This window comes from Astyanax mexicanus, chromosome 1, assembly GCF_023375975.1.
Source record: "Astyanax mexicanus isolate ESR-SI-001 chromosome 1, AstMex3_surface, whole genome shotgun sequence".
Taxonomy (NCBI): Eukaryota; Metazoa; Chordata; class Actinopteri; order Characiformes; family Acestrorhamphidae; genus Astyanax; species Astyanax mexicanus.
The window spans coordinates 34322026-34345647 of NC_064408.1; the positions used below are offsets into that span (position 1 = coordinate 34322026).

At 37.7% G+C, this 23622-nt stretch overlaps 1 protein-coding gene across 6 annotated transcripts in view; it reads left to right on the plus strand.

Moving 5' to 3' along the window:
- The window catches only part of npas2 (neuronal PAS domain protein 2), a 95344-nt gene that overhangs the window by 26000 nt on the left and 45722 nt on the right, over nt 1-23622 (plus strand). For 4 of the 6 annotated variants that reach the window (XM_022680749.2, XM_022680759.2, XM_022680735.2 and 1 more), the window contains exon 2: nt 9797-9897. Coding sequence is in view for 1 of the 6 variants with exons in the window: in XM_022680754.2 (XP_022536475.2) it covers nt 17744-17781 (38 nt within the window). In the remaining 5 variants the exon portion in view is untranslated. Of the gene's footprint in view, nt 1-9796; nt 9898-17453; nt 17782-23622 lie in introns of those variants that run through there. The other 2 variants (XM_022680742.2, XM_022680754.2) reach the window with 1 other exon arrangement.

Consider the following 23622-nt stretch of genomic DNA (forward strand, 5'->3'; position numbering starts at 1 on the left):
GTTTTTGTGGCAGTAAAGATTATAAAGATTATAAACATTATCATCAACTAAATATGGCTCAAAAACTTGATGATACAAAATTGTCTGGCTTTCAAATAAAAAAATGTGCAATTTAAATATATATTGTTCATTAGTACAGTGATGCAGAATACTGAATGTACCCTTTGGCTGGTTAAATGGTACAAATCTGTACTTATTGCTGTTAGAAATGACTTTGTACTTCAGAGGGAACAAATCTGACCCTGTAAAGACCAATATTGTACCTTTGAGGGTACAATTATAAAGAGTGTACCTTCGAGTACAAAAAAGTACTCATGTCGTACCTCTGTTTTTTAGAGTGTAGTGAGGTCAAGATGTTGAATGATCACCACCCACCTTATCTTCATCTTTTCAATCCAAAAATATCCCATCATGCCAGAGAACACAGTTCCACTGCTCCACAGCTCAATGCTTGGGGGTTTACACCTCTAACCTCTAGTCCACACTTGGTGTTAAGCAGCATGATGTCAATTGGTTTACGTTCATTTGCTCCAGAAAGTTCTGAAACTCAGTGTCAGCAATAGCTGTGACTATAAAGTAGCTGGATGCATTAAATATGGTGTCCACCTACATTCTCACACATCTCTCAGGTTTGATTCTGTTTGTCCTTTGCTTGATCTGTCTAAATGCATTTGCTTAACACATACAGTGAGGAAAACAAGTATTTGATACTCACAGCCAGGGCAACTAAGGAGTGGCTCTGTAAGAAGCATTTCAAGGTCCTGGAGAGGCCTAAACAGTCTCCAGCCCTGAACGCAATAGAAAATTCTACCGACAGCCCTTAACCTGAAAGATCTGGAAAAGATTTGCATGGAGGAGAGTGGGAGAAAATCCTTGCTGCAGTGTATGCAAACATACACTACAAAACTACAGGAACCATCTGAGCTCTGTAATTGCAAACAAATGTTTCAGTACTAGATATTAAGTTTAATTTATATATTATGTTTAATATGAATTATTTAAAAATCATACAATGTGATTGTCTGTTTTTTTCTCTCACAGTTAAAGTGTACCAACAATAAAAAAAACCTCTCCATTCTTTCCACTTTGTAGGTGGGAAAACTTTGGGCAAAACTGGCATTGTATCAAATACATATTTTCCCCACTGTATAACATCATGTTCAAACTGTGAAACTGTGATAATCCAGCAGATAAGGGGCAAGATAATAGTGTAGTCAAAATTACAAAAATAGGTTGGCAACAGAAACAATAAAGTGGGCAGGGCAAAAATCGATAGTAGTAAACAAAGGAATCGCGTTGTACAAGAGCTAGTTAACAGAGAAAACAAAGGGGTATTTATACAAAACAGACCAGATGCAACCGATGTAAATTTACCGATGCGCAGGCCAGATCTTATTATGTGACAAAAATAAAAGCTGGTCATGTGAGATTAAAATGTGTTTAACATTAAAAAATAGGCTAATTTGGGGCGCCAAATGGTCCAGCGGTCTAAAGTGCTGCCACTATGAGCGGGAGGTCACAGGTTCGCTGGTGCTTCCTCCGGGTGGGTAGATGGCACTCTCTCCCCACATCACTAAAGGGTGATGTCAGCATCACAGGGCGTCTGTAGAACAGAGTGGCTGCGCTGTCCTCCAAGCGCGCTGGCTGCTCGACAATGCTGCATCAGCAGCAGCTCGAAAAGAACCGGTGGCTGACTTCACATGTATCGGAGGAAGCATCCTGGTGTGTTGGGGCTTCACTAGTGATAGGGGGAGTCCTAGTGAGTTGGTTGGGAGAAAATGGGAAAAAATGAGTTATAAAATGAAAAAATAGGCTAATTTTAAAGATCAATCGTGGATTTATATGAATTGATATCACAATAATAAAGATATTTTTTTTTAAACCCACCACTATTGTATATTATGGTAAAGATCCTGCTGTTGCCTATGTGTGTATATATATATATATATATATATATATATATATATATATATATATATATATATATATATAAATATAATTAGTATTATTGTCATTATTATTATATTACTTATTATTATATGATTTATGTTATCATATAGTGTTAAATATTGGATTATAGTAATTTTAGCTGATATCAGACCCATACCAATGCAAAGTATCAGATCAGCACAAAGAAAGGGTTTCAAGAGCCCCTTTTCAGAACTAGATAGAAGATGGTTAGACAAACGGACATATGTATTGATTAATATTGTATTTAATCTTCTTTACATCATGACTTTTGTCAATAGGTGTAGAGGGTTGGATTGTAAACTCTAAGGTGAAAGGCTACACTTTTGTTAAATCTGCATTTTTATTACAAATCTTAATAGGTTGAGTGATTCCAAACCTTTGAATGGTGGTATAAATATTAGATACAGTAAACACCATGTTACATTACATACATTAGAGCTACAGAGAACAAGATGTTTGTGTGTGTTTGTGTTTGTATGTGTGTGTGTTAACAGTTTCTACAGTGTCATGCTGAGTTCTGGAGTGACCTACATAGAGAGTTAATGCAGCGTAGGAGCAGATGAATAATGGAGAAATGAATCACACACACACACACACACACACACACACATACACACACACCCACACACATTAGCTGAAGGTTAATATCCCCAGTAGTGCCTGGTTTTTCAGAGCATCCTCCTAAACCTGGAGTGTAGAAACACCTCAGTGGATCTTCAGGGTTGAGTGGATGTCTGTAAGTCTACAGGTCTAGAAGAAGATCTTTGGCCAGTTTTTCACTTCAGTACTTCTATAATACTGGGTTTGGCTCATAAATTAAATTATATTTTAATGCAATCCTATGTACTGAGGAACACAGCTTAAATGCTCAATAGTTTTTATAAAATTGTATTCTATTCCAATATGTTTCTTCTTTATTTTCTACATTTCCCCCTTATTTCATGTTGCTCTTTTTAATATAGAATGAATTCAAACTGAATTCAAACACAGGCAATCTAGAAACATCCAGGTGTATAATTGTTATCCGACGTTAATGAAAGTGTTAGAGCTCTCTACACAGGGAAACCTTCATGACAGTATTTTCAAAGTGTACATAATGTATATTTTTAGAAATATTTGTATTTAATCTATTTATTTAGGAATTTACATTACTTACATTACTCACTACTTTCGCATATTACTGTTTTGTTGTTAGAATAAATAAAATATTTTCCATCAGGATATATGCCACCATTTTTGAGCCACTAGGAACTAGGAGAAGGATGTGCCCATTGAAAATAATATATGGCTGGTTTGGAAAGCTTTTTTGATAATTAGCTGGGAATAGATTTTTTTGCAAGGCTGGTGGTTGTTGCTAGATTACAGGTAAATAAGGCATACTAACATGTACAGTGGTTGGTACAGAGTGCCATTATTGGGAGATATTGGTATTTATAGAACACCTCTCAGCCAATCAAACTAACTAAACTCAGCAAACTAACTGTGCATGTTATACTTTATACCGATGTAATTTGTCTGTCTGCATTTACACACACTCTCTTTTTCTCATTCTCTTTTTCTAATTCTCTCTCTCTCTTTGGTGGAGCAACTGTAATCCCGTCTGATAAAAGTGAGGTGTTAAATTAAAAAAAGGACAACTTAATTATAGTCTCTTATCTTCATTAATTAGTTTGGGCCTCTTCGTCTTTATATTGTGTACAATAGACTCACAACACACACACACCTGCAGACACACACACACACACACACACACACGTAATGCTTCTTTTCATTGGCTACATTACAAAGGACTAATTTACACAACCTATTCCCCTTGCTCCCCTTTTCCCCCATACACACACCCACACACAAACACACACACACACACACAGGCATAGCAGGAGCTTTCACATGGTCTAATGTGAGATGATTAGGCAGTTAATTTAGGTTGGGCTGCGACACTGATAATTTTGCTTGTAAGGGATAAATCATCTGCTCCCTACACACACATAGACACACACACACATACACACACAATGTGATATATTTCAATGCTTTAAATAAAAGTTTAGGATAAAATTCATAGCATAAAAAAACGCTATCCAGAGGTGATTATTGGATCAGAGGTTTAGGGGTGCTGAGCACCCAACAAACCCAGCCTCACTGCACTCCACTAAAAGGAGGGGTGAGTGTCTCGTATTAGAAGAAATAACATATTTTAGATTCAAATTAGACACACAAACTATTATGTACTGGTGGAAGGTGTGTTACCTATATTCATTTTAATCATCTTTTCAGCAAATAAGACTAAAAAATCTAAAAAAAAAATTGGAGGCACATTTTTTTACATATTTACATCAAACACATACAGACATTAGTCTAGCACTTCGCCTTTAATATAACAACAGAAACTGGCCAACAGCACCCCAGCTAACCTCTTTCACTCCAGTTTAACCAGTGTCTGATTATTAGTCTGCAGCATTAGCTAAATTTAAAAATCATCAAACAACAACAGCATAAAGAGTGCTGTTTAATTTTGTGTGCATTCACCTAGTGCGTGAAAGTGAGGGTGCTTGAGCCCCCCCTAAAATGGGCTAGCGATAACAATATTTATAAAATCTCAGTAAAAGAATAGTTTACTTCTTATGCAATAAGACCAGTGGGATCTGAAACATAAACTCCTGTCCAAAACTATTTTAATATGCAAACTAGGGGTGGGTGTTATGGCCCTAAAATAATTTCACAACATGGTATGGAAAAATCATGGTATTTTTCGCAATAACGATACTCTTAGCAATATGACAAAAATATAAGATTCAGTAACTAAATTTTATTATTGCATATGATATAATATGGCTCACCGCTAACTGTGCTTTTAAAGAAATACAAGAATTTGATCAGATTTGTGACAGACGTCAATGATCCAGAATGTTATGATACTAATAATGCACTCCAAATATCTCCATATATCCAGGCTTAAAGTAAAATAAATGATACTGGGCAGATATAATCTGTCTCTAGTAGATATATAATGGGAAATGAGAACAGTGTGAATTTTCCTTTTGCTAAAAACAGCAAAAAGGTAGTACCCTGATAATAAGGTGATAATTAAGAGTGGGTTACATGTCATGTTATTTCAGGGTATAATATCGTTCACGATATTCAAAAAGGTTGGCGATATTATTGCGTACGATACGTTATGGCACACCTCTAATGAAAATTAATACAAAAACAATTGTATTGCAAAATTGTTATATTGATGTTTTCTTTCACACCTAATACGCAAAACCCCCCACTCGTCACAGTTCTCTTTACTGACAGATCACACCAAGTATGCAGTTTTGAGGTTGTTTTCCTTAGTGCAACAACTGTTAGAAGTCTCGGATGCTCATCCACCACATTTCTTTGTCAGACAAAATGCACTTGACCCCTGGCCACAGGGCAGAACGCTGCACAGCAGGAGTCAAACTTTAAGCCCATCTGTAGGTCACACCAATTAGCAGCTCTTCAACAGGAAACTGCCCCCAGAGACTTCAAATGCTTCTTGACTTTTCCTTCTCCAGCCTGTCTTCCCCACTGAACGAGTGTCATGTCCTTCCACGCTGACAGGAGGCACTTGAATTAAATCTGAGGCTCTTTTGTTATTTCGAGGCCTCGTCGCTTTAATGAAGCCTGTAGAGCTCTTTAAAAACATAATCAACTGTACTTATGAATAATGCATGATTCAGAACCGCGCTCTGCCGGGCTGAGGAGTGCTCTGTTAAAGCTGCTTGTGTGAATTAAAACATGATGCTCGCAGTCAGTGCCGTTCATTGATGATTCAACACGTTTTATAGAATTTGCATATTCATAGACCTTTTTACTCATGAAATGCCTGTGAGGGCGGGGGAACATTTTTGTTGTTTATAAGTTCAGCCTGAATGGATGGAACTAAACAACTGTTGAAAAAAATTTTGTTGTCTCATAAATGTGTAGTTAAAAAAAACGGTGAATTCCCTGCACAGGTTTTTTTTTTTATTTGGTTTAGATATGGGACTGTGTGGGCTGTAAGTTAATGGTATATTACTTTTTTTATTTACAATTACAGTATATTAGTTATATATAACTTTATACTGTATGGAATAATGAAATAAGGTTTCATTTACCAATAAGCACCTGCATCAGTCTTGGTCTGCATCACAGTTGTGATATCACATAAACAAAATCGTCGAATAAATATTTTGGGATGTAATTGTAGAAAATTGGGGCTTCTGTTACTTTGTGATGTCACTGAAGAGATGATGAAACCTGAAGTTCCTTTATGATGTCACAAAAGAGATGATGAACCTCGGTTCTTCAAAAGATGCTGGAAACTTAAATGCTTTGTGACGTCATAGAGTAGATGATGGAACTTCACTTTATTTGTGACGTAATTCATAGAAGGCATAATGGAACCCGAAGTTTCTTTATGATGTCACAACAGAGATGATGAACCTCACTTTTTATGTCATGTCATAGATGAGAGATGATGAAACCTCAAGTTATTTTCAGATGTCATAAAAGAGATGATGGACTTCTTTTTGTATGTCATAAAAAGATGGTTGAAACTCAAATGCTTAGTGATGTCATAGATAAAGTCCTTTCTTTGTGACTACAAATGATGAATCTCACTTCTTTTGTCCTATCTTAGAAAAGAATGCAATGCTGGAACCTCAGTTATGTGATGTCATAGTGGAGCTGGGAAAAGCAAGAGATGACATAAACTAAATTATTTTTTGATGTCATGGATGACAGAATGGAATCTTAAATTTCTTAATGATGTAACAGTGGAAATGCTGAACCTAGCTTTTTTGTCGTTTCCTAAAGAAAATTAAAGAAACTCAAAAACTTTATGATGTCAAAGAGCAAATTCTTTTGTGATGTTATATTGGGCATAATGGAATCTGAAGTTCCTTTATTATTTCACAAACGAGATGATGAACCACAGCTCTTTACTAATGCCATAGAAAACCTGGTGAAAATTCAAATGCTTTCTGATGTCACAGAGAAGATACTGGAGCCTCAGTTTATATGTGATGTCACAAAGGCAATGTCAGAACCTCAGTTATGTGATGTCATATAGGAGATAAGAGAACCTCAGATAGGATAGATTATATAAACTTAATTTCTTTGTGATGTTATGTAGGGTATAATGGAACCTGAAGGTTCTTTAATATGCCACAACAAAGGGACATGAACCTCCGGGTTTTTGTCATGCCACAGAGAAGATGGTGGAAACTTACTTTTTTTTGTGATGTCATAGAGGAGATACCGAGACCTCAGATTCCTTTAAGATTTCGCATAGGAGACTAGGAACCTCACTTCTTTTGTCATGCCATGGAGAACATGGTGGAAACTTGAATGCTTTGTAATGTCATAGAGGAAACACTTTGTGGCGTCACAAAGGCAATGCCAGAACCTCAGTTCTGTAAGTTCATTATGTAAAATCCTATGTGATGTTTATGGTGTAGTTTTAATTTAGGCCTGGTTTTGCCCCAGTTAGGAGTGTCTCTGCCAGTTCCTCATGCAGAGATTAATGGAATAGATATGGATGTTTCTGTGGATTTCTGGAAAGGTTGATACATTTCTTAGAAATAGCCCAGAAATAACCAAATAACAAATGTTCATCAATCCAGATCCAACAACTGAAATGTAATCAACGGATCACAGGGCAGTTGAGGGCTCTATTCCTGTAAATTTGGCCTGGAGTTCTCTGTATAAACACCTGTCTGAAAGTGAAAAGAGACAGAGAGAAAAGAAACAGAGGGAGAGAAAGAAACAGAAGAAAGAGGAGAGACCAGTTCATAAGAAATCGTGACTTCCAGTAACAGTTTGCAAAGATTTAATAGGACGAGAAATAATAGAATGTTGAAAGTGAGAGAGAGAGTTATATAGATACAGTTGTGGTCAAAAGTTTACATACACTTGTAAAAAAACATAATGTTATGGCTGTCTTGAGTTTTCAATAAGTTCTACAACTCTTATTTTTCTGTGATAGAGTGATCGGAACACATACATGTTTGTCACAAAAAACAGTCATAAAATTTGGTTCTTTCATAAATTTATTATGGGTCTGCTGAAAATGTCACCAAATCTGCTGGGTCAAAAATATACATACAGCAACATTAGTATTTGGTTACATGTCCCTTGGCCATTTTCACGGCAACTAGGTGCTTTTGGTAGCCATCCACAAGCTCCTGGCAAGCTTCAGGTCGAATGTTTGACCACTCTTCTTGACAGAATTGGTGCAGTTCAGCTAAATGTGATGGTTTTCTTGCATGAACCCGTTTCTTTAGCACTGTCCACATGTTCTCAATGGGGTTTAAGTCAGGACTTTGGGAAGGCCATTCTAAAACCTTAATTCTAGCCTGGTTTAGCCATTCCTTTACCACTTTTGATGTGTGTTTTGGGTCATTGTCTTGTTGGAACACCCAACTGCGCCCAAGACCCAACCTTCGGGCTGATGGTTTTAAGTTTTCCTGCAGAATTTGGAGGTAATCCTCCTTCTTCACTATCCCATTTACTTTCTGCAAAGAACCAGTTCCACTGGCAGCAAAACATCCCCAGAGCATAATACTACCACCACCATGCTTGACAGTAGGCATGGTGTTCCTGGGATTAAAGGCCTCACCTTTTCTCCTCCAAACATATTGCTGGGTGTTGTGGCCAAACAGCTCAATTTTTGTTTCGTCTGACCAGAGAACTTTCCTCCAGAAGGTTTTATCTTTGTCCATGTGATCAGCAGCAAACTTCAGCCGAGTCTTAAGGTGCCTTTTCTGGAGCAAGGGCTTCTTTCTTGCACGGCAGCCTCTCAGTCCATGGCGATGTAAAACACGCTTGACTGTGGAGACTGACACCTGTGTTCCATCAGCTTCCAAATCCTTGCAGACCTGCTTCTTGGTGATTCTTGGTTGACTCTTGACCATCCTGACCAATCTCCTCTCGGCAGCATGTGATAGCTTGCGTTTTCTTCCTGATCGTGGCAGTGACACAACTGTTCCATGCACTTTATACTTGCGTATAATTGTCTGCACAGTTGCTCTTGGGACCTGTAGCTGCTTTGAAATGGCTCCAAGTGACTTCCCTGACTTGTTCAAGTCAATAATTCGCTTTTTCAGATCCACACTGAGTTCCTTTGACTTTCCCATTGTAGCTTTTGTAGCTGAGTCTAATCACTGGGTCAAATGAGCCCTATTTAAATGGGCTCATGAGAAGTCAACAGCTGTAGTCAATCAGAATCACTTACAAGAAGTGAAGAGGCCATGCCATGAAGCTAATTTGATTGACACAACTCGCTACATCACCAAAATTGACAAATTTTGTTGCTGTATGTATATTTTTGACCCAGCAGATTTGGTGACATTTTCAGCAGACCCATAATAAATTTATGAAAGAACCAAATTTTATGACTGTTTTTTGTGACAAACATGTATGTGTTCCGATCACTCTATCACAGAAAAATAAGAGTTGTAGAACTTATTGAAAACTCAAGACAGCCATAACATTATGTTTTTTTACAAGTGTATGTAAACTTTTGACCACAACTGTATATATAGACAGTTACTGTGAGTTTAGAGTCCTACTCTGCTGCTGTTTGTCTCCAGCCCTAGCTGAACTTTAGCTCCTTAGTTTGTGGTGTTGTGCCTTTTCTCTCGGCTGTTGGAGGAAGTGGAGAAGTGCAATCAGTTATTAATTAACAGATGGACTGAAACGTGATGAGAAGTGTGTCAGGGAGTGCTGGTAAACAAAGCCATAAGTGAAGCAGAGAGCAGCGTGGCGACAAGCTAATACAGCTAATGACCCCATTCCCCCTCTTTATTCCACACAGCCTCTTCATCGAAGAAAGAGATTTGACGGCGTCTGCGACCCAACTCTACACTCTTGTGGATTTCCTTCAGGGCCACTTTAATCAATCAACAACTGGCTCTCGTGAGTACACGCAGCTGCTGTTTTCATTTTCTCTCGCCAGATGGACGTCAGGAGCGAGCGGGGAACTTGTGAGATGTAAAGTGTGGGCTAACTCTAGAGAATTGCTGTGTTCATTAAAGCTCCATTGTAGCTCCATGTGTTAGCACTGGTTTGCTAACAGAGTGTTTGGGAGTGTGGCAGTGCTGGTGCTGTTGTGTAAAAGCTAATTTATTGTAATTGAACCCAAACAAGTAGTTGAACAAGTGCTGAAACGTGACCTAGCATGACATAGCATAACACAGACTTCCCTATGGTTCAGACTAGCACTTACTGTTGTTTGTAGCTTTCATTGCTAGCTTCTTCTCTGTCTTAAACTCTGTCTTGAGCAGTGAATGACAGATAACAGCATTTATCACAGTTGCTAACAATGTAGTGGGTAACAACACCAGATAGGGTTCAGTTCCCCAGCTGGGCAGGCATAGCAAACTATACCAGTCCTCCTGCAGCATTTACATACCTGTGTAACATAATTCAAATGCAAGTCACTCTGCATAATAGCATCATTTGGAAACTACAAATTATAAGAATTTAAGGTGTATCCAAAGCAATCAACAGAGCTCAAATTTATTCTAAATAGAGACAGAAAATTGTGGGAAAAAAGTTTAGTTTTCAAAAATCCTGTTTTAAAGTGATTCATCCATTATGGGTAAACATTTTACAATAAGATATTTACTCAGTAACTAACTTGCTAATTCTTTATATAGCTTTATTATTCATGTGACAGTTTTATGCCAAACCAATCAATGAGTTTGAATAATATAATATCTGTCACATTTTAAATTACATTATAGGAAATGTAACTAAAGTTTTGGCTAATGGCACGCCTAGCAGTACCACTGTTACATGCTGCTGCTTACATGTTAAAAAACATCTCTGAAGAACATCACAGCTATAGTTCTAATAAAATCTGAATCTAGAATGCTTTGTGTTTTGAAATACATTTAGAAATAATATTTAGTTTATTACAATATAATAATATGTTCATAATAATTAACTGAAAACAAGTTGAACATTTAATATTGAAAAGCAATATTCACTTCTCTGTGCTAAATTTGAACTAGCCAAACCCTGATGCATAGCAATTTATTTGCAAAATAATGTACGATGATTTCATAATGGGCTTCCATCCAGTTATACTGTATGTGTGTAATTACTGTACACTAGTTGATGCTTCTCACAGGCTCTCTGTGATCTGTTTTAAAGTGTTCGATGTTGCTGAAGTACTGATTCTAAAAATGCTTTTATCACAATAATTCTTACATATCACCATGTCACCCATCCTCTAACAGAAGACTGGGTAAAAAGGTCAAGTCTGCACGCTATAATTTAAACTGACCGTTTGATTTGTTTGCTTTGCGATGTCACTGAGGGGATGATGTCACAGTGGGGTTCAGAGTGTTTCCACTTTAGAGATTATATAAAACATCTTCAAAACTTTACATGTTTGCACAAAGTTTAAATGGATGAATTTGATGGTAATAAAACCTGCATGATTGAAGACAGCATTGTGCAAGATTGTAAGGAGATTAATTATTTTTGACAGGTGATGAGAAGGTGATTGTGATTTGCTGTAAATAAGCAGTTATTTGTTTGTGTGTGGTTGTGTTTATGTGTGTGGGTGTGTCAGGGAAGAAATAGGAACACTGGTGCATGTGGTGAAGCTAACAGGAAGGTTGTTGTTTTTAAGGGTGTGTGTGTGTATGTGTGTTTTATGTGTGGGTGTGTTGATATTTTGAACGCTTGGATATTGTACTCAAATCACTCTCATTATATTGGTTCTGTGTGTGTCTGTGTGTGTCTGTGTATGTTTGTGTGTCGGCTAACTTTAAAATGGTTACTGTATGTGGGTAGAATTGTGTTTCTTAGCATTGTCTGACCAGCATCTGCACACTCATTGGAATCAGTGCAGAATTGCCCATCATAAATATGTGGTTTCTTTGGCTACATTCACATTACAAGCCACATTTCTCAAATCAGATTTTTTGCTCAGATCGGATTTGGCTATCTTGACGGTTTACATTCATAAATGTAAGTGATTTGTATCTGTGTGTAATGCGAACGAATCAACAAAAAATGTCATATTTGAGAGACGACTCGTAGCTTTATAAAGGTGAAATGAATTTGTTAGCAGTTCATATATGGAGCATCTTTTGCTGGAGTGGAGAGTAAACAGCTGGTCTAAAGTACATGTTCAGGTTGAGGAGGTGAAAAAAAGCCAGGCGGTTTGATATGGCTGTTTTTGCAGCTTTAGCTGCACAGCTGCACTAAGAGATGTGTTGGTACGATTTGGCCGTTCACATTCATGTCGCGTGTCCATGGAATAGATATGTATCCGATTTAAAACCACATATGAAAGTGACTCAAATCTGATTTGAAAAAATTGGATTTGGCATGGTCACACAGCCATGAAAAAATCGGATCTGAGTCACTTCAGCCTGGTAATGTGAACATAGCCTATGATGCTACTGATCTGGACTGTTTTTTCCAAGAGCCCTTTACATAATTTAAGCAAAAAATAATTTATGCAGTCTAAAAAAAGGGCCTTTGACCCATAACATTGGAACCTTTTTGGTGGCAAATTTGCGCTACCTTGGAACCTTTAAAATAGGTTTTCCAGCAATGTGAGGAATCTTGTAATCAGGCTCTTTATTATTTAGATTATTCTTTCAGTAAAACTACTGACTTTAGATTTTTTTTGTTGCCAATTTGTAATTTTTTTCTGCATTGACGAATGAAGATCTGAATATGTGAGCTGACTGTGTTTTGAACATGTTTTAATGAAGATGAGACTGAAGTTACTTTAAGTCCAGAGTGTGTAAACTGAGCTACACTATGAGACTAGGGTGTTGGCTATGATGGTCATACTTGGTCAAATTTGCAGGACTGTCTTGTGGAAGTCAGATTCTGACTGAAGATTCATTAAATGCTTGTAAGTCAAATGAAGCCCTGTAGATCTTGTTTTTTGGGTGAGGATAAATCCAGGTCAGGTAGCTTTGACTAGGGCTGATGGCACGCCATGACTCAGAAATGATTCAGTCACGACGCCTCCAATATCCGTTTGGCGATAATTCCAGCAGCTTTCTCTGAACAGCATGGGCGTGTGGGTACAACCTGCTCAGACCGTCTTCACAAGGATCCTTCAGATACCAGTGTTAGTGAGGTCTCGTCTTTTTTGCCTGTAATCTTAATTTCTCGTGAGGGCACCTATATGGATGGAACAAGTATATAGCTATTAGAGATCTTCAGTTTAATCACAAAAATTCACAGCACAATAATGAATAATTTTATGACTGGTAACCAACACCCCCTTACATCCCATATTGCAGTTATACATTAGCAGTGGCTCTGTTGCTATGTCCCACATTACTGCATCACTGCATTAAACTTTGCTCCATTTCACTTCATTACTGATTCATTGCTGATTATAGAAAAAATACTGACGACTCGTGGTTTCATATCAGTTTCATCTTAATGCATTGCTTTAATAAAGCCTCTGCTCAGTTTGCAATATACCACACTCACCCCACCCTTCATATCTCTCTCTCTCTTTCCCTCTCGCTCTTTCTCGCTCCTGTTCTACTGACCCATATTCAGCAGAGAAGTGTGTAAAGCCAGAGTCAGCCCATTCTGACATGAAATTAACATCTGATATTAAATAAAACAGGAGCGGAACAAGAAAAAAGATAGAAAGTAAAAAAAAAGATATGAGATGAAGCTGCTGTTTCACGCAACATTAAAATTCTGATGGAAAGAAAAAAAGCCCCAGCTGTGGTTTTCCTGATTTTTTTTTCATTACAGCGCTGGAAAACACCCACATAAACAATGAGGCTAAAACCGGCGCACATCAGGAAGTGTTACAAGATTGATGTTACACAAACAGTAAAACCTGTTTGGTGCTCAAAATATGTTGTACACACACTTGACTATATAGAATGAGTTCATGCCCTGCATGTAAAATAATAAATATACCATTATTAATAGTAGTATGCTTTTATAAATGCAGCTTAAAAGGCTTTATGTTCACTAAAATACAAAAAATATTTGGATAAAAGTAAAAGGATACATTACACCTTTATGTTGGTCCCCCATTGCAGCTAAATCTATTTTTAAATCAGCAGAGTAATGGCACATTTTATACAGTTTTGGAAAAAATAAGAGACCACTTAAAAATTATTTTCTTTTCTTTGACCAAATTAAAAAAATAATCAAGAGGAAGATGGATGATCACAAGCCATCAAACCAAGCAGAACAGCTTGAAATTTTGCACCAAGAGTGGCATGAAGTTATCCGAAAGCAGTGTGTAAAACTGTTGGAGGAGAACATGCCAAGATGCTTGAAAACTGAATTTAAAAACCAGGGTTATTCCAGGGTTATGAATATAAACTTGACTGCGTCTTTTTGTTATTTCAGCCATTTCTCATTTTCTGCAAATAAATGCTCTAAATGACAATATTTTTATTAAGAATTTGGGAGAAATGTAGTCTGTTGTTTAAATAATAAAACAACAATGTTCATTTTACTCAAACATATCCCTATAAATAGCAAAATTAGAGAAACCGATTCAGAAACTGGTCTCTTAATTTTTTCCAGAGCTGTATTTTATGCTTTTCAGTGCTTGGCAAATCTGCTCTGTACCTTTACGGCCCCCTAACACTTCAAGGCTTCACAAGTTGCTATGTGTACTTTTTAGTAGTACCATGTACTCGTGTCATAACAGATATATCAGAAATGGTGCAGCAGTGCTTTACAGGTAAGGTACTTTAAAAAAGGCATTGTAGTCAGGTTACCTGTGAGGTCATGATAAATATCTCAGATATCTCAGATACAGCAATGCATGATGAGTAAGGGAGTTAAAAGAAAGTCTGTGAAGCCAGGTACCTGTGAGGCCTTAATAAGAGGTTTCAGAGACAACTACAGCGATGCATTATGGGTCAGGTAAGGTAGTCTAAAGAACGCCTGCATGGACAGGTACCTGTGAGGTTATAATAGATGAGCACAACCAAATAGGCACATACAATTTCCACTGGCCTGTTCAATTGTTCAAGTTCAAGTGTTATTAACAGGATCTAAGGACACATTTTAGTGAAAAGTGTTAATGAAAAACCCAGATACAAAGCACACCCTGTCAAGAGGGTATCCTGCCTTGCACCCAATGACTCTGCTACGACCCTGACCAGGATTAAGTGGATAGGATGATAAATTAATAAATGAATGTTATTGCTAAGCGTAAACAAGCTCTCTGGCCTCTTAAAATAAATCGTACAATGATTACAAACTGGTGAGTGTACACTGTTTGTGTGTGCGTGCACGTGCTGGCGTAGGACTTTAGCTTAAGTCCACAGAACACACCCTGTGAGTGTGGAAATAGCTCCATGTCCGTTGTTATAAATCCTGAGAGTTGTAGTCATTGTTTTTCTGATGTGTCACTGTTTCACAAGCTGGTTTAGCAAATGCATTTGTATTTACCATTTATGTCTTTGTTGCTGCAGGCCTTCAGAGTTTTTTTTCCTCATTCAGTACTTTCACTTCTCTTTCCTGCACGTATGCTTCCATCTTTCACATTTCCACCACTGCCTCTTTTATTAGCATTTAGTCTAGACATCCATCCACTAACTGGATTTTATTTATGTATCATTTCACATAATTAATGTTATTTTGTTATTGTCAGGTACTGCTAGTCAGATTTCAGGTCTACATGTGAGCTATAGATAGCTTGAATTATCTTATTTACCTTTATTGCTTTTATGTGCCTTGTGTGTGTTTGAGAGAGAGAGAGAAAGAGAGAGAGATTGTACGTGTGTGTGTGTGTTCTGTGTGTGTGTGTGTGTGTAGCACTACCGGTTGCTAATGATGTCGTTAGCTAAGTATTGAGCTACTGACTGACCTACTTTCCGTACTTCGCCTCAGCTCTGCGCGTGGCGTGTTGTTTCATTTTACACCCGTATTGAAGCAAACCCCGCCTCTCCTGCGCCTGGATTGGCCAGTAGTTCATACTCACAGGGAGCCCGACAGTCCGCGCTAGTCCAGAACGCTAAAGCCCCGCCCCTTCTACACTGGGATTGGCTATTAATAGCTGTTAATAAGAAGCACAATATTAGAAGTAATATCCGTTTAGTTTAGCTAGTAAATATGGCAAGCTGTTTAAGCCTAAACCACATCAGTAAATTAAAAATATAATTCAAGTTTTACTTAAAAATCATCTCCGATGTCTATTTTTTATTAGTCGAATCGCGGAAGTCTAATATCAGATGTACAAATTTATAAAACTAATCTGAATAGACATGCTACCATTTATTTACATAAATCAGATAGATTATAATTTTTTTATTTTTTCTTATTTAACGTTTAACTACTAAGAATTGTAGTCTTATCCCGCTGTATTTCTGACTTGCGTAATTCTCAGTGTAATTCTGACTACTACCCATTCACATATCCTTAAATTAATTCTGTCTAGTACAAATTATAATTCAAGATATCTCTAATGTACTTTTCTAGCATTTTAGATATGTGCAATTTTAGATCTCTATAATATACATTTATCTTCAATTCGAGACTTTATAAATAGGAATTACAGCACAGATATCTGGAATTACCATTTTGAAAAAAAGTATTAATCAAGAATAATTTGACTAATCAAAAAACATTATGTTGTGTATATAATATGACTATACAGAACTGATTTTTAGAGCTTTTGTAGATCTGATACTGTTAGCTACTAGGAAATGAATCATAGCTAATCTCTGAAATGAATAGTTTTACCAAAAAATAGTACTTTTATCATGGTGATATAATGTAGATAGCTAGATAGCTAGACAGACATACACTTACTTAATTGATCCTGAAATAAGTACTGCCCACCCAGTAAACAATACACTTTGATAAGTACACTCACTAAGACACAGGAGGAACAGATAATTATACAAATTACAAGTTGCATTAATTTTTCACCAAGATCTTGCAGTAATAATGATGGTAGAGTCTGACCGCTGCACAAAGTCTTCTCCAGCACATCCCAAAGATTCTCAATGGGGTTAAGGTCTGGATTCTGTGGGACTTTCACAATTCCAGCCCCATGAATCCTGGAATTGTTATCTTGGAATATGGCTGTATCATCAGGGAAGAAAAAATCCATTGATGGAATAAGCTGGTCTATATTCAGTATATTCAGGTAGTCAGCTGACCTCATTCTTTCAGCACATACTGTTGTTCAACCTAGACCTGAACAACTGCAGCAACCTCAGATTTGCTTAGTTAAATCCAGGCAGTGTATATGTGCCTATATCTATATGTGTATATGCATGTACACAGACGTGCAAAGTTAATATCCATACGTGTGGATGAATATATAATAAGATTGCATTTATAATATGGCTAGTGTATCTATTATCACAAGAAACTCGACAGACCACCACAATAAGCCAATCCCAGCGCGGGAAAGCGGGTTCGCTCAGCCCATGTCAGCGCAGGAGGGCGGGATGTGCCTGAAAACAGGCGGGAAACAAAAAAAGCCCTCAACACCGGTGTTTACAAATCAGCAGTAAGCATCGAGTGAAGCAGCCTGAGAGCGGAGTTTGTGGACTGTTTCTACCTGCCTCGTTTATTTGACTTTCCCCTTCATTTCGTGCACTTTTCTATCAAACGTTAGCCAGTCCTCTACATGAAGACCGGGCGCTTGTTGGCGTCCAGGGGCGAATCTAGTTAATCTATCTGACCGCGCGAGCTCAGCCTTCAGTCTCCCTTTGAGAAATAAAAGAGACATACAGCTAAAGGAGAATGAGATGTCATCCGACGAGGAGAGCAGTGGAGCATGGAGGGAGGAGAGAAGTATCGAGGCTTTAACGTGAGGTGGGTCCAGAAAGAAGAAGATCAGGTATTCGCGCGATGCCGGTGTTCTACCGCGCGCGCACGCTCGTGCACACCAGTAACCTACTTTAACCTGTGTGTGATAACCTACCTAGGATAGGTTCGTGTTTTTTAACTACGTGAAATACATAGTTTGAGCAGTCTGCTTATGGGTTGCATGCTTTGATAAAGGTTGAGGTGCAGCAGGTAATATTCCTCATATTCTGGAGGTTATTGTATTTTAATTTTTCATGTATCGCAGTATTACGGTGGCCGAGAAAGCCCAGCGCAGTGCAAATTGAAAAGGGCTGCAAAAGCACAAAACACATCCATCAAAATTACAACACAGGCGCAGCAAATAGAAAAACGCGCTGCAAATAGAAAAACGCGCTGCAAATAGAACCACAACACAACGGAAGTGAGTCACAACACAACGGAATTTTCCCGGGGGACCTTAAAAGATGCTGTACCAGCTGTATACAAAGGACAATAAGTGGCAAACAAGCTTCTGAAAAGTAAGTTATGTTTATTACCTGTGATTACCACGGTTGTGTGCATATTATTAAAAGTTCTGCTTCACAAAACGCCTTGTTTGCCACTTATTGTCCTTTGTACACATAGTGAAGTCCGAGACGTTACTGAAGACCCCCGGGAAAATTCCGTTGTGTTGTGACTCACTTCCGTTGTGTTGTGGTTGTATTTGCAGCGCGTTTTTCTATTTGCAGCGCGTTTTTCTAGTTGCAGCGCGTTTTTCTAGCTGCTGCGCCTGTGTTGTAATTTTGATGGATGTGTTTTGTGCTTTTGCAGCGCTTTTCAATTTGCACTGCGTTGGGCTTTCTCGTCCACCGTACAGTATAGCTAGCTGTATAACAGTGTTCATGTCTCTTTCTAGCCAAATAAAAATGCTTTTATTTAGATATAATTCGAGCTGAACTGCTTTTGCTCCAGGAGTGGCATAAAGTTATCCAAAAGCGGTTTATAAGACTGGTGTAGGATAGCATGCCAAGATGCACAAAAACTGTGATTTAAAACCAGGGTTATTCCACCAAATATTGATTTCTGAAGCCTTGAAACCTTTGGGAGAAATATTTTCCGTAATTTATGGAATAAAACAATTTTCATTTTACTTAAACATATACCTATAAATAGCAAAACCAGAGAAACTGATTCAGGAACTGAAGTGATCACTTCATTTTTTCCAGAGCTGTATATAAAGAGCATAAAAAGCTCTCATTAGTTAAAGGCACGACTCGAACGTTGCTTGTTATCTATCCCTCTTCCCCGGTTCTGGAGCGACTCGCCGGGTTGTGAGGGTTTGAGGAAGCCGCCGCTGAAAGCCTGGAATGCGCGCTAAAGTGGGTCAGAGCGAGGCGCTGCAAAACACAACAAGCTGAAGTTGGCTTCTTCCTCCAGTTTTCCCTTCCACCTTAAATGGTACAGCAGCTACAGTCCGACGCTGACTCTAAATAGTAAACCGTTGAAGGTGGGAGGAGAGCATAGAAACAAAACTGTACATAAATACCGCTCTAGACAAAAAAAAAAAAAAAAACACTCCAGTTTCTTATGTAGTTTCTCTAATTTTGCTATATATAGGTATATATTTAAGTAAAATAAACATTGTTGTTTTATTCAATAAACTACAGACAACATTTCTCCCAAATGCCAAATAAAAGTATTGTCGTTTGGAGCATTTATTTGCAGAAAATGAAATAAAAAAATAAAAAAAAGCAGAGCTTTCAGACCTCGAATAATGCAAAGAAAACAATTTCATATTTATAAAGTTTTAAGAATTGAAATCAATATTTTGTGGAATAATCACAGTTTTCATGCATCTTGGCATGCTCTCCTCCACCACTCTTACACACTGCTTTTGGATAAATCTATGCCACTACTGGTGCAAAACTTCAAGCAGTTCAGCTTCTGTCTTCCTCTTAAATATATTTCTCCGATTTTTAATTTGGTAAAATCAAAGAAACTCATCATTTTTAAGTTGTCTTTTATTTTTTCCAGAGCTTATATTCTTTTCCAGAGACAGAACAATTTGCTGTTTTTTTTCATTTAAACATATTAAGGTTGGTGAAGCTAAACATCATACTGCAGTATGATGTGGTAACTTCACTTTTGACAGACATTGTGCATATGGCCACTGTGTTACATATTAGCAGTTATAAAAAAGCTGCATCATCCTGAGACAGTGTATTGTCATAGTTTTAGGACTAAGTCTGAATCAATGTTTACATCTTTGTAGTGCTGAGGTAGCTGCATGCTCCAGATAGATATGGAGTTCAAATTGATCAACTTTGGGCTATCCCTTGTGGCTTAAAGTCCACAGAAGAAGAAGAATCGTTTTCTGGGAAATAGTCCCAGAATGTGGCTCTGGGTGTTATTCCTAAAAAGCAGAACCTTCAACTTGTACAGATTACACTTGTGAATGTTAGAATGATGAGAATGTGCTTACGCCTAAAGGGACTTGAGACCAGGCAGCTGTGTGCGAGAATGTGTTGTCAGTGAGTCTGTGTGTGTGTTTTGCGTATGTCAATGTAAATACACACATACGTTGCATGTTAGATAATTTACTATTAAATGGGACATATCTTTACACACAGGTGCTCACATGCACACACACACACACACATTTAAATATGCAGGTATATGTTGACTATTTGTTGTAACTTCCATAACATAAAGATGTTATTGTAAACTGCATAAGAAATAGTGATGTAACCACTATTTTTCTCTCTTTCTTTCCCACTCTCGCTTTCTCTCTCTCTCTCTCTCTTTCCCACTTTCTCTCTCTCTGGCCTCATTCCTTTCTGACATACCTTCATACTCTCACTCCCATGCTGTGTATGTGTGTATGTGCACTGTTTAACTGTGTTAATATTTAATACCACTGTCAGGTTTACTGAACTGGCTGCAAAACTACAGCACTAAGTAAAGTGCACATTGTGTGTGTGTCTGTATAACAGTATGTGTGGGTTTTCAAACTTTTGTTTTGTGCACCTTTTTTTTTTTGCTTTTACTGTCTCTCCTGACTCTCTCACTATCGCTCAACTTCCCTCTTGCTTTTACTTTGTCTTGTCCATTTACTTTGCCTTTCTCTTGCCCTCTTACTTATATATATATATATATATATATATATATATATATATATATATATATATATACACACACACATACACACATATATATACACATATATACACATGCATATACACATGCATACATACACATACATTAATACATCTTACGTATAAAAGTAAATTATATAAATAAATAATAAAAAAGGATAACTGAATAAGATATTAATAACATTGTTATAGGTTGTAATTATTTAAGAAGAGTTGTGATTAAACTGTTGATTAAGCTGATTAATTAAGCTCTCTCTCTCTCTCTCAACATCTTTATTGTCTATAACTTTGTCTCGCTTACTTCCTCTACCTGTCTCTCTCTTACTTTCTCCCTGTTTCGCTTTCTACCCATTACAAGGTTTAAAAAGGAACAGAAATCCATGCAGGTCTTTGAAAGTTAGTTTTGATTGGAGATTGATTTTAATATCCAGTTATATTTCTGTATTCTGTGTTTCTAGAATAAAACAAGTGTCTGATTTATGTCTGATTCATGCATGTTGAGATCCACTAAATCATGTTCTTAAGAATTGTAGTTAAAATGCATCCTTAGACATTCTTAAACCTTCTAACAATCCACTATAGTTGTGTACTATAGTTTAAATCACTAGATTAGAGTTCAGTTGTGTTCATCACAAGAATTAAAATGCACATAAATACACAGACCTGACTAAACACGTGCACTGGCTGCAGATTAATTTGATCTAATGTTGCTGCAGGACTGAAGTGCCTGATTGACAGTGATGCATTTGTTTAGTTTGGAGTAAAACACTGCTTTACAGTAACAGTTTACAGTTTACTGCATTTTTAAATGATTAATTCCAAAGCTGAATCCTGTCAGTAAAGACGTTTAATAAGACAACGGCAGCGACCTTTACACTCTCTTCTCTGTGCTCTTTCATGAATCTGGGTTAAAGCTGACCTTGGAGTGTGTGTGTTGTTTGTACCAGTGTAATGAAAGTGAAAGTAGTAGATTCATGATTGGATTGACGTGGTCACCGTTTTAGTTGTTCAGCTACTACTGTGTTGTTTGGCCTTTAGGGTCATTGTTCTGCTGAAAGCTAAATGTTCCCTCCAGCTTTAGTTTAGAATTTAAATAATGAATCAGGTTTCTCTATTTACTACGTCCTTCTGTCTGTCTGTCCTTCAGTTTCTCAGTGTCCTCCTGAGGAAAAGCAGGGGTCACTGATCTTATTCTCAAAGGGCTAATGTGTCTGTAGCCTTTCACTCCAATCAACTCATTTGATTTCACTCATTCCACTGAGGGACTGCTGCTTTTTCGGAATGAAAACCTGCAGCCACACTGACCCTGCTAGGATATGATCAGTGACCCCTGAGATTGATTATCAGAGCACCAGAAATGCCTGTTAGATCAATAATATTTTTGGTTAACATGTTCCCAATCAGAGCCAAAGGCAGTCATGAATAGATAAACGTGTCCAAGCCGTAAACTGTCTTTCCTAAAACTGAAGTAATACATATCTGTGATTCAAGATACTGTGGTGTGATGATCAGTGGTATATGAAAATATTGATACACTTCCCAAAAACCTAGTATCAATTTATTATTAACACTTTAAACCCCAACACCCACACCTTGCAGACTGTGGGTTTTGGGCTAACATTACCTGCCACTGTTCTATACTTCATAACTCAGTATCAGTCTGATCTACAGACATGATTCAACACTGAGTGAAATCCAGTAGGGTAGGGGGCTGCCCTGCTTTCTTAAAGAGTTCGAATAAAAAAAAAAAACACCATGCTAATGTACTCATACTTAGGGTTGCACGATATATAGTTTAAGCATTGTTATCGCGATGTGTGCATGCGCAATAGTCACATAGTGGGACTTGCGATGTTACCTAAGGCAATAAAAACAATCACATAATGTTACAAAGTTTTGATTCTTGACACAAGAAATAGATACACAGCGTTCTGAGTGTGAGCAGCGCCGCCTGTCTACTGCTGCTTGAGAAGGGCAGCAGCAGACAGGTCATCTACTGGTAAATAAGCACATGCACATGGGCACACACAAGCACACACACACAAAAGAGGGATATGGAGCAAGAGGGAGAGAGAAGCCAAGATCTCCAGCAGTTATTATTCATATTAATGTTTTTTCCACTTACCGTATTTTTCGGACTATAAGGCGCACTTAAAAACTTTTAATTTTCACAAAAATTGACAGTGCGTCTTATAATACGGTGCGCCTTTTGTATGGATTTTACTCGTCAGGTTGTAAGGAGCAGTAAACACACACTCCGTGCAGCGTTATAGAGAGTTTCAGTGCTATACAGAGTCCAGAGCCGTGCAGCTCCGAGGCTGAGCAGCAATAGCATTAGCTAGATGCTAACCGCTAAGCTAGCTAGCTTATTCACTGAGATCAGTATTATCTAAATTTTACTCGTCAGGTTGTAAGGAGCAGTAAACACACACTCCGTGCAGCGTTATACAGAGTTTCAGTGCTATACAGAGTCCAGAGCCGTGCAGCTCCGAGGCTGGAGCAGCAAATAGCATTAGCTAGCTTATTCACTGTTCAGAGATCAGTATTATCTAAATTTTACCCGTCAGGTGTAAGGAGCAGTAAACACACACTCCGTGCAGAGCCGTGCCGCTCCGAGGCTGGAGCAGCAATAGCATTAGCTAGATGCTAACCGCTTAGCTAGCTAGCTTTTTCACTGTTCAGAGATCAGTATTTTCTAAATTTAGCACTTTTA